The 16,396-nt window shown below is 48.0% G+C and overlaps 1 protein-coding gene across 4 annotated transcripts; it reads left to right on the forward strand.

Annotated features, from left to right (window-relative positions):
- Positions 1-300: 300 nt before the first annotated feature.
- arid1aa (AT-rich interaction domain 1Aa) lies at positions 301-15,958 on the forward strand. Of its 4 annotated transcripts, none has more exons than XM_076109260.1 (20): positions 301-1,484; positions 3,917-4,141; positions 4,260-4,982; positions 5,118-5,213; positions 6,002-6,242; positions 6,743-6,832; positions 6,933-7,103; positions 7,678-8,023; positions 8,173-8,318; positions 8,410-8,495; positions 8,607-8,816; positions 8,912-9,116; positions 9,286-9,439; positions 9,586-9,755; positions 9,863-10,088; positions 10,731-10,865; positions 11,390-11,486; positions 11,647-12,487; positions 12,597-12,727; positions 12,828-15,958. In XM_076109260.1, exons 1-20 carry the CDS (start codon positions 579-581, stop codon positions 14,679-14,681), a joined length of 7,053 nt encoding a protein of 2,350 aa, XP_075965375.1. In that variant the 5' UTR covers positions 301-578; the 3' UTR covers positions 14,682-15,958. The 4 variants fall into 4 exon arrangements, with proteins under 4 accessions (XP_075965375.1, XP_075965376.1, XP_075965377.1 ...); XM_076109261.1 differs by having other exon boundaries at positions 9,592-9,755; XM_076109262.1 differs by having other exon boundaries at positions 9,304-9,439.
- The last annotated feature ends 438 nt before the right edge of the window (positions 15,959-16,396 follow it).

Consider the following 16,396-nt stretch of genomic DNA (forward strand, 5'->3'; position numbering starts at 1 on the left):
TCACCTCTGTACTGATCACTAATGAAATGCACCATGCATATTAATATATTTGTAACGCACAGCATCTTGAGTTGGTTTAGTCTATAGTTCTTATGTTGGTAACACAACATTACTCAGTTGTGAGAACATTAGACTGTCTTCGTGTGAAGAAAATATTCCATGTATGAGTGCTAAAGACAATGTGGTTGTATGAAGAAGAAGGGGGAAAAAAAACAGTCCAGTCCGCATTGGAGTGGGCCAGCTCGTGTTTTGCAGCCAACCGTGCGGCTCAGTAAAATGGCTGTATGTAGCGGAGCCTCGTGTTGGTTGGGTTCGCTCCCTGCTTCTACCCGGACTCAGTAACACAACTCCCACAACAATTTCTGTCGCTTTTTTTACGCATTGTATGGAGCGTCCATCCTATTTCTAACCCATTTACGGAACCGGAACCGGGATGGCAGCCGGATTCGGTCCGGTATAAGGGGTGGGAATGAATCGGCACAAGGATAGATGGTTATAAACAATTATTTATATTCAATGCTAGCTTTTGATTGTGACTGACTCGCGAGAGAGCTGGTGGTGGGGTGGGGGGGTATATCATGGCCGCTCAGGTCGCCACTCTTAACACTAGCCCGCCTTCCGAACTCAAAAAGCCCGATCGAGACCCCAAGGACGAGTCGGTACCGGGGGAGAAGCAGTCAGACAAAACGCAGCCCGGCTTGGACAGCGGATCGCCAGGCCGGGGGGATCTGCAGGACGGGGCCGACGGTGGAAATGCAGGGGGAGGAGGGGAACCTGAGATGAAGAACGGGAATGGGAACCCGCCCAGGGCTAACAATAATAACCAGAATGACTCTGTCGGACCGGAGGGAAATAACCACCCCGGTTTGGTGCATCACCACGGCACCGCGTTTCCTCCCTCTTCGTACGGATATAATCAGCACTACGGTCGGGCCCCTTTTCATCAACATGGCGGACAACAAAGCCCTGGCATGGCAGCTGCGGGTCCGGTCGTGCAGTCGAGCAACATGATGGACCCGTATCAACCTAATTCACACGAGCATGGCTTTTCAAACCACCAGTTTAACAATTACAACCCGTTCCCGAACAGGACTCCCTATCCCGGGCAGGCGTACGCCGTGAACTCCCCTCGCAGTACCCAGGCGCCGACAGCTGGGGGGCAGCCAGCTAACGTAAAGCAGCAACCGCCACCAGCGGGAGGACCCACGGCGATGGCCGGATCTTACAGTAACCAGAGATATAACATTGGAAACCCCCAACCTACATCCACACCGACACTCAACAAGCTCCTAACCTCCCCCAGCTCAACGCGGGGATATCCAAACTACCCGACTAACGACTACAGTAGTCAAGAAGGAGCTAGTAAGGGACCAGCAGACATTAGCGGGCTGTATGGAGGGAGCAATCCGGGGTGGCAACAAAGAAGCCATCACCCGTCGCCTTTGAGCCCGGGAAGTGCCGGGCAGACGCTAGTAAGAAGCCAGGTAAAGTCACATTATTACAGGAACATGTTTTGGGCTTTAGCACGTCACCTTTCCTTCCTCCTAGCTAGTTCACAACGTAGCAGGCCAGCCATTGTCTGCTACTAGTTCGCAAAGACTCTAAAATGGCTGCCTCTCGTGTGTGTTTTTTTCTCCTTTACACCAGACCGTTAAATAATGATCGTTTAAAATACGTAGACAAATGTATGTAACACTACACAAGTCTCGCTTGAATAAGATATAAGTTGTTGAAACGATGTAAGGACGTTCAGGGAGCCAAGAAGGCCCGACTTTGAAAAGGGGCGAAAATACTCAACGAAGAGCAACGGCTGGTTTTTTCTCCCTATGATAGCTTCTCTATGCGTGTTATTTATTGAATTTACACCGTATTTTCTCATTACTGTGCGTATACTATACGGTATATATATATATGGAAACTTGTTCTCTCTCTCACACGCACATTAGTTTGTGATAGTTGCTTACAGTCATGATTATATCGTGTTCCTGCTCGAGAAGCTATAATTTAGTGGCTACGACATTAGGAATGTGTTGCCTGTCGAATCAGCCGCTCACGGTTAGTTAAATAGGCTCGCGTGGGTTCAGTTTAAATCACAAAAAAATGTTGTGTAAGATATTATGGAAGGGTGTAAATAGTTACACTTTTATCATATTTTAATTAAATGGGTTTCCCTGTGCTGAAAAGCTGCTCGGCTCCCCCATGCATGTTGCCTGTAAACAGCCAGCTCAGCCATACGAGTGAGTGACTGCAGATTGCAGTTTGCACTGGGATTTGAATTGTGGAGGTAAAATCCTGCTGTCAAAGCCAGGAGATAGTTGGTCTTTGGTTGACATGCTAGCTGAAATCTGATTGGCTGCTCATCCGCTGCTCATGGCCATTTCTAATTACATGTGATTCAAGGCAACAGTAGCTGATAAGAACACGCATAATTAATTCACCCACGGGGTCACCAGAGCTGTCTCTGCTCCATACTTAACCAACACCTCTAGTGTGGGAGCAAGTGGGTCATGGGTAATATTTTTAGTTTTATTTGATCTTTTGGCAAATATTTCCCCGCATGAGAATTATTAGCCGTTTGTTCTAACATGCATGCAGCACGGTTGATGGATAATGTGTGAACTCATAGCTAACTGTGCTCTGCATCATTATATATGATACATAGAGTGTACATGTTATTTGTAACAAATACAAATAAAAAAATGCACACCAGCATTACTACAGTCATTAAATGTTTACAACATAGTGACTTAAGACATCTGCTGATCTTTACTACCATCTTCTATCAATATGGTTATTTATTTACACAGCACTATCTATGTTCACACATTACAGATTATGAGACATCTTTGTTTCATATTATAACTTGCTACACAGTAGCAAAAGGCAGAAATGACTTCTGTCTGTGAGGATGCGTGTGTGTGTGTGCTGCTGCTGTGTCTGGCATGCCACACAAGTTTGACTGTGTGACTGCAAAGAATTCCCCCCAATCCTCCCCCCAAGCCAATCAGAAGGCAGACCTCATCTCTCACTGGCCAAGGGAGTTTCCTCTCTGTCTTATGCAGATTAGCCATGTGCTGCTCTTATTTATTTTACTTCATTATCTTGGATCTGCAAAATGTCAGGTAAGGCCTTTTGCATACTATTTGTAAAGGGCTTTTGTTAAGCTGAGGACGCTCCTCTCGGCAAAGTGCACCAGTGGGAATTCACTTGATGTGAGGGGATACTTTCAGTTTTCAAGTAGACGCTCTCATGTCTAAATGATGATAGAATTCCCCACCTTTCAGTGCCAAATCATTTTGGTGGAGGTGAGGGAATAATTGGATCCGAAATGGAAGTCCCACGTGGACGATTTAGACGCACCTAGTTTTTACCCGAGAAAGAATGTTCGTACTAACGGTTGGCTTATAGACAAGAGTATGCTCCTGTGCATTTTTGCACACTCCTGCTGTTGCGGAAAGTACTTCGTTCAATTCTGGTGTCATTCATTCAGAGCCAGAATGCCTTCTCCGGGGGGAAAAAAACCTACTTGGACCAGACTCAAAACAGGAGCACAGCTGGGATATGTTTAAGATTGGGCAGCCTGCCCTCCATTCGAAAGTAGATATATATAGCTCTGTTGACTTCTGAAACTATGGCAAAGTGAGGTGAAAAAAAATCAGGGTAATGACCGTGGGAATTAAGGTGGGGAAAAAAAAGCACAATTTACCCATTCATTGAAGTTTGTTTTTACACTTTAAGTATTGCAAAAGTTGCACACTGCAGCCAAGTGTTTTGTGGACACACTGTACTGGCCTAATACAGTTGCATAGGAAAGAGGGAGGCTGTGTGTCAGTTGTATCACTTGCCAGAGAGCATAGTTCTCCTATGCTCTCTGGTTGTTGACTTCATGTATTTTCCCCATTTTTCTTTTTACCAGGTCCAGCCACCTGGTCCTATGGACCCAATGGGAAAAATGAGAGGTCAAGCATATGGAGCAGGCAGTCCATACAGTCAACAGCCGCAGCAAGGGCCTCCAGCAGGTCCACAACAGGGGCCTGGTTACCCTGGCCAGGTTTATGGCCCTCCAGGTCCTCAGCGATTCCCAGTGGGAATGCAAGGACGTTCCCCCGGTGGCATGAGTAGCATGCCGTATGGTCCACAGGTATTTCACACGATTTATCTTATTCAGAAATAAGCCCCCAGTGTCTTCATTTTGATCAGTATTTGTGTTTTTTTGGGGTTGGTTTGAAGTCTTTGTTGTTTTTGTGTATTCTGTGTAGATGGGATCTTATGGACAGCAGGGACCAGGAGCCTATGGCTCTCAGGGCCAGGCACCATATTACGGCCAGCCGGGCCAGACTCCTCACCCAAGCCAGCAGCAAACCCCCTACTCCCAGCCCCCAGCTGGGCAACAGGGTGGCCCGACACCTTACCCGGGGCAAACCCACCCTCCGCCGACTTCTGCTCCACACACCCAAGGAGGACAGCCCTATCAGCAGCCCCACATGCCCCCACAGTCTCAGGGGCCACTGGCAGGCCCTCCCCAAGGGCCTCCACAGTCTCAACCCCCCTATTCCCAAGCCCCAGCCCCGCAGTCTGGCCAGTCTCTCTACGCCCAGCAGCAGGGTCCTCCCAGTCAGGCGCCGCAGCCAAGTTCCCAGGAACCCCCTGGATCACAGGGCCAGTCCAACTACCCAGGAGCCACACAGGGGCCTCAGCAGCCCCCCTCACAGCTACAGCAGCCACAGTCTCAGCCTCCACAGCAGCCACCGGGACACAGCCAACATCCACAGGGCCAACCTGCAGCGTACCCGCCGAACGCGCAGCAGCAGCAGCAGCAACAACAACAGCAGCAGCAGCAACAACAGCAGCAGCAGCAACAACAACAACAACAACAACAACAACAACAGCAGCAACAGCAGCAGCAACAACAACAACAACAACAGCAGCAGCAGCAAGCACAGCAATCACCTTATCAGCGCTTTCCTCCTCCACAACAGCAGGTACAACCCTCAGTCTGGGGTTATATTTCTGTGTGTGTGTGTGTGTGTGTGTGTGTGTGTGTGTGTGTGTGTGTGTGTGTTCACATGCATGTGACTCCGGCAGTATATTTAGGCATATGTTCTGATGTCTTTTAGGAGGTATCCCAGGACTCATTTCAGTCAAACACCCCTCCATCCACTCAGCCTAAGTCTGGCACAGAGGACAGTCAAGGCCGCCCCTCCAGCCTCCCGGTCAGTTGCTTGTTATATCACTGCTGGAACATAAAAAGCCTTTTCCCACCGGTTTTTTTCTTTCCCCCCTCGAGTAAGAGAGCTAAGTTTCTATTTATGTCCAGTAGTATTTGTAGTCACAACATAACTATTTGACTACTTATCAAATATATGACGATCTGAGACGCATTACATTCACAATCCCCCCCCCCAGTACGTGTCTGGTATCAATGTTTCGAAAGCGTTCCCTTTGCTGCATGTGTGTGTGTGGCTGCTGTGCTTTCTGTCCCTCGATGGTTTGAGACTCTGTGTGTCTGCAGCACATTGGTGGCTGTTGAGAGATGGCTATTTGGAAAAGGTGCCGTGTGAATAAGTACATCTTAAACGAATACAAGAGAGTTTGTTTGTGTATTGAAATTACATGGCAGGGCTGCTGCAACATGCTGACTCAGCTCGCATCCTACAATCCACGGTAACCATGACAACCCCTGGCACTAATGCACACTCATTTTATTTTTTTCTTTGAAAAAGATAAATATGGACTAGGGCCTCTGTGTGTGTGTGTGTGTGTGTGTGTGTGTGTGTGTAGGTAGTATTTGTATGTGTGCCTCTGTTATCTAAACAATGGAGAAGAAATTGCAACTCGCTAATAATACAGTGTGTGAAATTAACATTATAGTACTATAATAATTGTGCAAAATATTGTCTGTATCAAAATACACAAGAGCTGAATTTGTAAAATTGTAATAATTTTTTTTGAATACCATGTGTGTTGACTCAATTTCTGCTCTTCTTGTGCGTGTTTTCAGGACCTGTCGGGGTCCATTGATGACCTGCCTACAGGCACAGAGGGGGCCCTGAGTCCCGGTGTGAGCACGTCGGGCGTGTCGAGCGGCCAGGGTGAGCAGAGCAACCAGCCACAGTCGCCCTTCTCTCCCCACACGTCTCCCCACCTGCCAGGCATCCGGGGGCCCTCGCCTTCGCCAGCCGGCTCTCCTGCCGGCGCCAGCACACCCCGCACAGGACCGCTGTCGCCCGCCAACATGCCAGGTCACTCTCACACTGGTGCACCTATGATTACTAACAATTTCTGACACTTGTGATCTAGACACCCAATGATTTGTGCTGTAGGTCATGATAACAAAACTATTACTATCATAGTTGAATATCGTTTAACTGATTTAGTATCTGTAAAGTTAGAAAAAAACATAGATCCACTGAAAACGTTTCTCATTTTCATCATCAAACAAACTCCTTTTTGGTTTCTTCCATCATCTCGGGGTCTCAGCTGCACTTAAAATGTATTTAGGTTCTGTTGGTTGCACTGTGGTCATCAACAAAACATGCATTTGTTGGGCCAGCGGGGTTGAAACGTTACATAAAGCTTTGAGAATGGGTAGAAAGTCTGACCAAAACACTGAGCCGAATACTTACAAATACCATATTTGCATCACCTGCCCTGTTTTTATATCCCCAGTGACTTGAAACTCAGTACTTGTATTGAACCCTTTTTGAGCCCTCACTAACTTAATTTGCATATTATTGTTTAGGGCCCCAGATGCCTCCGAGGCCATCAAGTGTGCTGTCAGATGGGAGTCTACATCCTGCAATGAGTCAGTCTCCTATGGCCCAGGACAGAGGTATGCTGCAGCCAAAGTGTTCATTATATGAACATGTCAAGAGTGTTTGCCAAAGCATCCGAGTCTGACCACTATGTCCCTCTTTCTTGGCGACTTCCAGGGTTTATGCAGAGAAACCCTCAGATGCCCCCTTATGGCTCCCCCCAGTCAGCCTCTGCACTGTCTCCTCGCCAGTCCTCCGGGGGACAGATGCACCCTGCGATGGGCCCATATCAGCAGAACAACTCAATGGGTGGCTACGGACAACAGGGAGGACAATATGGCCCCCAAGGTGTGCACTTTCTCATTGTTATGGTTTTACTTGTAGAGAGAGAGATTTAGTAAGTTTATAAATTCTGATCAGATGTGAAAAGATTGATTGTGAAATGGCTTCTATAGGCTACATTTGTACGGCTCAGGTTTTGGTTTCTAAAGGCGTTCCACTTAATTTATTGTCCGTTTGGGATGTTTGCTCTTGTGCATATCCCGTTAGACAAACCTATGGAATATATCTCCCCTGCCTCATAGGAATACCATGCTACCGTTGGTCTCTCCCTCTGACTCTGTGGCAGCTATTTATAGCTGTGAAGCAGAGAGTCAGCTGACGTAGCAGAGCCTCCTGTCAGTAGAGCTGAGACTGTGACGAAGGCTTGTTGCTCAGGGTGCATAGCTCTTCCTGCTAGCACACTGTAGGGAAACAGTCTGCCTCACACGGCTCTAAAGGAAAACACGGCAGCTATAACGATTACATTTTATTGCTCAACACAAATAAGCTCTGTGTTGCAGTGACTTTTATCAGACCCGTTTACAGTGAAAGCCAAGTGATTACTTTACCTGAATATGTTTTACTATAATGTCATCCTTAGGTTATCCCCGACAACCTGGTTATAGCAACATGCCCAACGCAAACTACACAGGGCCGGGCATAGGCCCAATGAACTCCATGGGAGGACAGGGTGGGGGACCGCCATATGCTGGCATGCCCCCGGGAAGGATGCCTCCTAATCAAATGGGAGCACGCCCCTATGGCCCCAATATGGGTCCAAATATGGGCCCCAGCATGGGTCCGAACATGCCTCCGAACATGCCTCCGAACATGGGCAACATGCCACCCCAGGTAGGCTCAGGAATGGGTCCTCCTCCGGGCATGAACAGAAAGCCCCAGGACCCCACTGCCATGCAGCACCCTGCCACCAACTCCATGCACAACAGGTTGGTTAATGATGGATCCTCAAGTGCCAACCTTTTATTTACCTCACACAAGACCTCTGATTCTCACTTATGCTTGAGCAAGAGATACCTGTACCATACTTTGTTTTTTATGACTACTAAATGCTCCTTTTATTTTCTCCTCCGTCCAGGATGCCTGGTTACCCTAACATGACTCCAGGCATGATGGGCTCCGGCCCACCCTATGGCCCGCCCATGAACAACATGCCTGGAATGATGAACACTCAAGGTGGATCACCCTATCCTATGGGGCCAAACATGGCCAATAACTCCAGTGGTAAGTTGTACAGAGATAACCACACCCAGCTTTGTTCTCTTCTCAATGTGGTCATTTCACAGCTGAATCCAATCCCTGTTATTGTGTCTAGGTATGGCCCCCAGTCCAGAGGTGAACAATAAGATGAATAACAAAGTAGATGGGAGTGTAACCCCGAAGCCAGAGCCCAAACCGAAGGTAACCCGTCTACTACATGTTGTAACAACAGTATTTTTGAAAGTCTTTGAAAGTCTGAACACTTTTGAAGTTGCACTTGGGTTCATTTTTTTAAAATCTTGCACAATACAGAAGTCCAACTCTTCCACCACAACCAATGAAAAGATAACACGTTTGTATGAGTTGGGACCAGAGCCTGAAAGGAAGATGTGGGTGGACCGATTTTTGGCCTTCATTGAAGAGAAGGCCATGGGCCTGACCAACCTGCCCGCTGTGGGACGCAAACCCCTCGATCTTTTCCGGCTCTATATGTCAGTCAAAGAGATCGGAAGCATGGCACAGGTTAATATTATAATCTAAGTCCAAAATTCCAAGTCCAAATTCCCCTATTGTAATCTCTATTCTAAAAACAATTGTCTTGTTTGTTCGGCCCCCAGGTGAGTAAGAATAAGAAATGGCGTGATCTGGCCACTTCCCTGAATGTGGGTACATCCAGCAGTGCCGCCAGTTCTTTGAAGAAACAGTACATCCAGTGTCTGTACGCCTTCGAGTGCAAAATCGAGCGTGGTGAGGACCCTCCTCCTGAGATTTTTACAGACAACAAAAAGAGCCAAGCTGCCAAGGTCCAGCCACCCTCTCCAGGTTAGAGCGCTACTCATGTAATCCTTCAACACGTTTTTAAGTAGAGTACCAATTCAGTAAACCACATGCACGCACTTTGAAATCAACAAACATGCACAACTTGCTGTGTTTGAGTGTCATTAAAGTCATGTTCCATGTCTGTCTGCTCCTCTCTTGTTTCAAACTGAAGCGTCCCTCTGCTCCACAGCTGGGTCAGGCTCTCTGCAGGGCCCTCAGACACCCCAGTCCACCAGCAGCTCCATGGCCGAGGGGGGGGACCTAAAGCCTCCCACCCCAGCCTCCACTCCTCATACCCAGATGCCCCCCATGCCACCCGGGTCCAGGTGACTGTCGTTAAACAACCTCTGGTTTTGCCATTTGATTCTGAAAGACATTTTGATTTGATAAACTAATTTTGTTCTTGCCTTTCCGTCTGTCTCTCCCACTTATCTCCTAATTCCCCCTCCCCCTCACCCCTGCTTCTCTCTAGGAGCAGCGTTAACCTGCAGGACCCCTTCTCTGACGGAAGTGACCCTGCTTTCCCTCGGAAGAACGTGACGCCCAACTCCGCCTATCAGCCAGGCATGAACACGCCAGACATGCAGGGGCGCATGGGCACCTACGAACCCAACAAGGACCCCTTTGGTAACATGCGGAAAGGTGGGCACACTGAATGGATTATGTTATCCTAGAATCTAAAGTACTTCCTTAATTACCCGTTCAGTTAGTCAGCTCCTAATGGACTTTAATTCTGAATGCATTTCCAGTCGGGGAGCACTTTCTACCTGCTAACCCGGGCCCTACCAGCGGGGTGGGCGACCAACAACAGCAGCAGCAACCGCCACAACAACAGCAGCAGCAACCGCCACAACAACAGCAGCAGCAGCCGCCACAGCAGCAGCCTCCATTCAACAGAGGACCGCCTGGGGCCATGGGCACGATGCCAATGGGGCCCAGACAGCAGTTTCCCTATGGACCAGGCTACGACAGGAGGTAAGAATCGTCGAATAGGAGACAGCATCTTCAAGGTCATTGAACACTGTTTATTGTATCCGGCAGCTATTCTTATGATCAGTCACACCTCAAAGTGCAGGTCAAGAAAAGGATCTCTAAAGCTGAATTTTTTAAATATTATTTGATTGAAATTGAAATGCATGGGAATTGGTAATTGAGTCGATGATGTACTGCCAGGGATCGACAGTAATGTTACCAAATGGACACCAAAACCAAATACAATCTTCAAATTCAGTCAAACATGTCTGAAAATGTTTTAAAAGATACGTTTAGACTGTGGTACAACCATGTATCCTATTTGTTGTTTCATTTTGTGACAGAAGAAGGGTTGTGCACTGGATTTGTGCTGCTCTGACAAATCCTAACGGAAATAAAAAGTTGTAAACTGACCGATTGCCTGCTTACATGACTGGTAGTAGTCGCAGGCTTATGAGCCAGATAAAAAAATGTATCAATTATATTTTGACGAGTAGCTGATATTTAATTGCAACCAACGTATTCATGTTCATGATCGTAACCTTGGTTTATTCTCTTGTTGTTTATTTTATGAGCTCTAGCATAATTTGTTAATCTGTTCGCAACAAAATGTGGAAAAAAAGCTTACCGGGTGTGTTGTTGTAGTTTAATCAGATCGGAGCAAGGAATGGGCCCAGAGGGCAACATGGGAACCGGTGCTCCTCAGCCAAACCCGATGATACCTGCCAACGCCGACGCTGGGATGTATTCGCCAAATCGCTTCCCACCACAGCAGCCACGGTCAGTTCACGTTGCACTTATCGCTAAGCTTGAAGCTGCTGTCAAAGGGAAACTGTTCATTCTTCATATAAAACATCTAACCTTCAGTTCTGTTCTCTTACTGTACAATGTAGTTGGACACAATGCAATTTTTACGTTATTTCAATATTTATTATTTGTGACAAAATAACACTAACAGTAATAAACATTACAATTTTGTTGCTGTCCTTCACGGGTGAAATATTCACTCAATATCTCTGTCTTCACAGCTCTTTGGTTTGGGCTTATTGTATGTGGGTGTGGTGATGTAAGCACGGTTGAAATGTACTCTCAATTTGAAATTTAGTTAGTTAATTTAATATGATGTAATTAAGTGTTTTGAGTGTGAAGCTGTAAACAAAAAGAAGCCCTGGATGTTTTTCGGTCACAAATTCATCACTATAATGAGCATTGATGTTGACTGTGTGTATGACCATGACTCAATCCAGTGAGTTAGAGATGCATAATGTTTTAATGTTCAAACTGACGAGGCTTAATGTGTGCAGGCATGATTCCTATGGTAATCAGTATGCTGGACAGGGAACGCCCCCTACAGGCTCCTATCCAAATCAGCAGCCTGGAATGTACCCACAACAACAACAGGTCAGGGATCCTTCACCACACTAGCTCTCACTGTATTCGCTTTGTTTATCTTCTCTTCTTTGACTGTTGACACTGTTATGAACATTATGTATTCATTCTTACATTTGTATTAACAATTGTGTTAAATACTTGTCTCTCCCTGTTCCTTTTTGACGTGTAGAGTTACAAGCGTCCTGTGGAAGGGGGTTATCCTCCAGCAAAACGTCATGAGACGGAGTACACTGGGCCCTTCCATGGTGGACAACAACCACCGCAGCCGCAACAGCAAGGAGGGGCCCCTGCACCCTCTTCAGGACAGCAGGAGCCGTACAATCAGTACAGCGGCACTGGGCCCTTCCCCGGCGCTGATCGCCGTCCACCTGGCCCCGGCAATCAGTTTCCCTTCCCCTTCGGCCGTGAACGTATGCAGGTAACGCCGGGGCCCAACGCTCAGCCCAACATGCCCCCTCAGATGATGCAGCCAGGCCCCGAGGGACCTCAGGCAGGTATGTGGCAGGGGCCGCGAGACATGAACTATCAGAACTACCCCAGCCGGCCGGGTGGCCCTGGGGGCCCACCCCAAGGACCCGGTTACCCTGGCATGAACCGCCCAGAGGAGATGATGTCATCAGAACAGCGCATGAATCACGATGGCCAGTGGGGGGGTCAGATGGGCCCGCGGCAGCCTCCTTATGGTCCAGCTGGGCCCGGGCAACCTATGCCTCGTTCAGTACAGTCCACCTACCAGCCCCTTCAGGGAGTACAGAACCACATTCCACAGGTGTCCAGCCCGGCCTCCATGCCCCGCCCCATGGACAGCAGGACATCGCCTAATAAATCTCCCTATATGCAGGGAGTAATGAAGATGCAGAAGGCCGGCCCCCCAGTGCCTGCATCTCACATAGTACCCGCTCCGGTGCAGTCGCCTCTCATAAGGCGAGACATGCCTTTTCCCCCAGGCTCTATAGAAGCGTCCCACCCTGTCCTGAAACCACGTCGGAGACTCACCGTGAAAGAAATCGGTACGACTATAGGTTATAGATGTTTAACTTATTTGCCGCCTAATGCTGCTTCGTCCAGCTATATTGTTTTAAGTTGTTGCTAAGAGGGTATCATTTGTGTTCGTCTTAGGAACCCCGGAGGCCTGGAGAGTCATGATGTCATTAAAGTCTGGTATGTTGGCTGAGAGTACGTGGGCCTTAGATACCATCAACATTCTCCTGTATGACGACAACAGTATTTCCACCTTTGAGCTCAACACGGTGAGACTTAACATTGAGCCCTTAATGACTGTTTATAACGATACACTATGCGTAGTGATGATGTCTAATATTTTTTTAAATATCTGTGTTCTTTCTTCAGTTGCCTGGCCTACTAGAGTTGGTGGTTGAGTATTTCAGACGCTGTCTCATTGAAATCTTTGGCATCCTGCGGGAGTATGAGGTGGGAGACCCTGGCCAGAGGACACTACTCGATCCCGATGCCTTGAAACGAGACTGGGACAGCACGGAGGAAGAGGATCTGGGGGCTGAAGACGTGGAACAAGAGGAAGGGGATGACGAAGAAGACGAGGAACAAGAAACGGAGGGGCCAGCTCATGTAAAAGAGGAGGAAGAGCAACAGCAGTGCTCCGAGTCTCGGGGTCAAGATGAGAAGATGGAGGATGAGGAGAGGAAGAGCAAGGGTTCTTCCTCTGACCAGACCGGCTCATTGCAATCCCTAGCTGCCCATGAGAGACCCAAACAGGCCAGCAAGTTTGACAAGTATCCCCTCAAAGTGGTACGAAAGAAAGACCCATTTGCGACCGGCCAGTCCAATAATCACGGCAAACTGCAAGAGTTTGACAGCGGGTTACTTCATTGGAGCGCTGGAGGGGGAGACTCAACAGACCACATCCAGACTCACTTTGAACCACGCAAAGACTTCTTGGAACCACGAGCGCGGATATCTGTGCCCTCAAGTCTGCTGAAGAGACGAGTCCCAGAAGAAGTGTGTCTGGAAAACTGTTTGCCAACCGAGGGAGAGAAAAAGAAGAATCAAGAGGAAGAAGAGACCTCTTCCTCAGAGAAGGCCAGCCCCTCCCTCAGCAGTGAGGAGGAGAGGAAAACGGATTCTGAGACAAAGACGGTTGATAAAGTCGATGAAAGTCACCAGGAGAGTAACGGACCCATTCCTTCCCTCGACAGTGTTTTAACCCCGCGGGCGCAGCAGACCGGCGTCATCCTGGAGGACGAGCCTCACAGCAAAGATGAAGGGCCGCTCATTGCGCTGGCTAACTGGCAGGATTCTTTAGCCCGCCGCTGCATTTGTGTCTCCAACATTGTCCGCAGCCTCTCCTTTGTGCCGGGCAATGACCACGAGATGTCCAAACATCCAGGGCTGCTGCTGCTACTGGGACGCCTGATCCTGCTCCACCACAGGCACCCCGAGCGCAAACAAGCTCCCCTCACCTACGAGAAAGACGAGGATTCAGAAGAGGGAATGGGCCAAAGGGATGAGTGGTGGTGGGACTGCTTGGAGCTCCTGAGGGAGAACACGCTGGTCACTTTGGCGAACATCTCGGGCCAACTGGACCTCTCCATCTACCCCGAGAGCATCTGCTTGCCTCTGTTGGATGGTCTCCTCCACTGGGCCGTCTGCCCATCAGCGGAGGCCCAGGACCCCTTCCCCACCGTAGGCCCCCACAGTGCTTTGTCACCCCAGAGACTGGTCCTGGAGACGCTAAGCAAACTGAGCATCCAAGACAACAATGTGGACCTCATCTTGGCCACTCCGCCATTCAGTCGGTTGGAGAAGCTATACGGGAACCTGGTGCGGCTGATTGGGGACAGGAAGGTGGCGGTCTGCAGGGAGATGGCTGTGGTCCTGCTGGCCAACCTGGCCCAGGGTGATACCGTGGCGGCCCGAGCGATCGCCGTTCAGAAAGGAAGTGTGGGCAACCTGCTGGGCTTCTTGGAGGATAGCCTGGCTGCCACGCAGCTCCAGCAGAGCCAGAGCTCTCTACTACACCTACAGGGGATGCACTTCGAGCCCACAAGCCCGGACATGATGCGGCGAGCGGCCCGGGCTCTGCACGCCTTAGCCAAGGTGGAGGACAACCACTCAGAGTTCACACTACAAGAGTCCCGACTCCTTGACCTTTCAGTGTCTCCCCTAATGAACTCGCTGGTTTCTCATGTTATCTGTGATGTACTTTTTTTGGTTGGCCAGTCATGACAGCTGTAGGGAGCCGTGGCTCCACATTTTGGGGTTTTTAATCCCCCATTCCCCCTCTTCCCTGGAAAACCCGGCTTGTGTGTAACAGGGCAAGGAAAGTTCAAGTGACTGTGTTTAATTTATGAAAATCCATCGGACTCCCATTCTCTGAGCCCTCCCCAGGCCGTCCCTGCTCGAGGAGGGTAATCGCAGAGCTGTGGTGGATTACAAACCAGAGAGAGACGCCCGCATAGTGACACTACTTGTAACATGAACGCCAACTGGACGACACAGAGTAGAGCGCCACGTTTGGGAGACTGTTCTGCACTTGGGGGGAAAAAGTACTTTTTAAATAAAGATAAATAAATGAATAAATAAATAAATAGCTGAAAAACAAAAACTGTAACCAAAGTTGCTGTCTCGTTTACAGTGAGTTTGGGAGACACAGTGTGCCCTAGCTCTCCCCTCGAGGGCACAATGAGTCTGTAACTGGTTGAAGTTCGGAGGTGAAGCAGACTGACAAGTGGCCTACTGGTTATAGTTGCTGTAGTTGGATTTTCACCAGTCAGCCCGACAGTAGACTAAGTGCTGTCAATAGACACCTTCACCGGGGAGGCCTGTGCAGTGTGCAGTAGATTGTAGGACATTTTCTGTACCGTACTGCTCTTGAGTGTAAGCATTCTGTAAACACACGTTTCACACAGAAGCAGAAGATGCAGCTCTTCTAGAGTTTTGAGGTCATTTTTAGTTTGGTGTTCAACAGAAAATGGCTTTCTTCCCCAAAGTATCAAGAACCTACAACACCCTTACCTCCTCTTATCCCTTGATTGTATGAATACCCTTATGAAAAGAAATCACCTCTTAGGACTGGTTTTCAACTTCAAATACAGCTTTGCTGTGGTGTATATATAATGTTGTACATTACACTTCCTTTCTCTGTGTCTGTCTCTGTCTGTGTCACTATTCTCACACTTGTTATTGGTGAGGGATTGAGGCTGACGCGAGTTTGGTCCCCACCGATTCGACCCACACCTCTGGTCTCTCCACAGATCCGTAGTACGACAGACACGGCTCAAACCTGTTATCTCCTGGTACAACAAAAATAAACTAGATGAAGTACACATTTGACAATTTTTCTTCAGTCATGGATTCTGCATATTTGTATTTCAGACTATGTAGCTAAGACAACATGTAAATTCCTCCCTTTCCGTTTTTTGGCTCAATGAATATCATTTATTCAGTATGAAATCTTTATACTATATGTTCCACGTGGTAAGAATAAATGTACATTAAATCTTCGTAAGCTGTTTGATGGTTTTGTTCTTCTGAAATGCCGACCTCTTCTGGACGAACGAGTCAAACTATTGTGTTCATTCACACACAATTGGGTTCAAACGAATGCTTCTTCATTTCAGTGCTCAGGAAACATGGTCCTAGTAGGTGGACTACACATCAGCTGTTTGCATTAGCTTTATTACCGTTTCTACGTTTCAGTAAGATAACTGCATACATGTAAAATAATTACATAACATAAAAGTCTCAATGATGACTGCGTGGAGGCTTTCTCCCCGCATTAACTTCATATTATAACAGCATTATGCTCCATGACAGCCTAACATTTCATTTTATACCGTCTTCGGGGTCCAAACGGACACAATGAGTTGGAAACCACCTCATGTCCATTTTAATTAACATTGGATCTCAAAGAAACGCATACAAAAAGTCACTATTGAATC

Source organism: Anarhichas minor, unplaced genomic scaffold, assembly GCF_050575085.1.
Source record: "Anarhichas minor isolate MPS153535 unplaced genomic scaffold, ASM5057508v1 ptg000041l, whole genome shotgun sequence".
Lineage (NCBI taxonomy): Eukaryota > Metazoa > Chordata > Actinopteri > Perciformes > Anarhichadidae > Anarhichas > Anarhichas minor.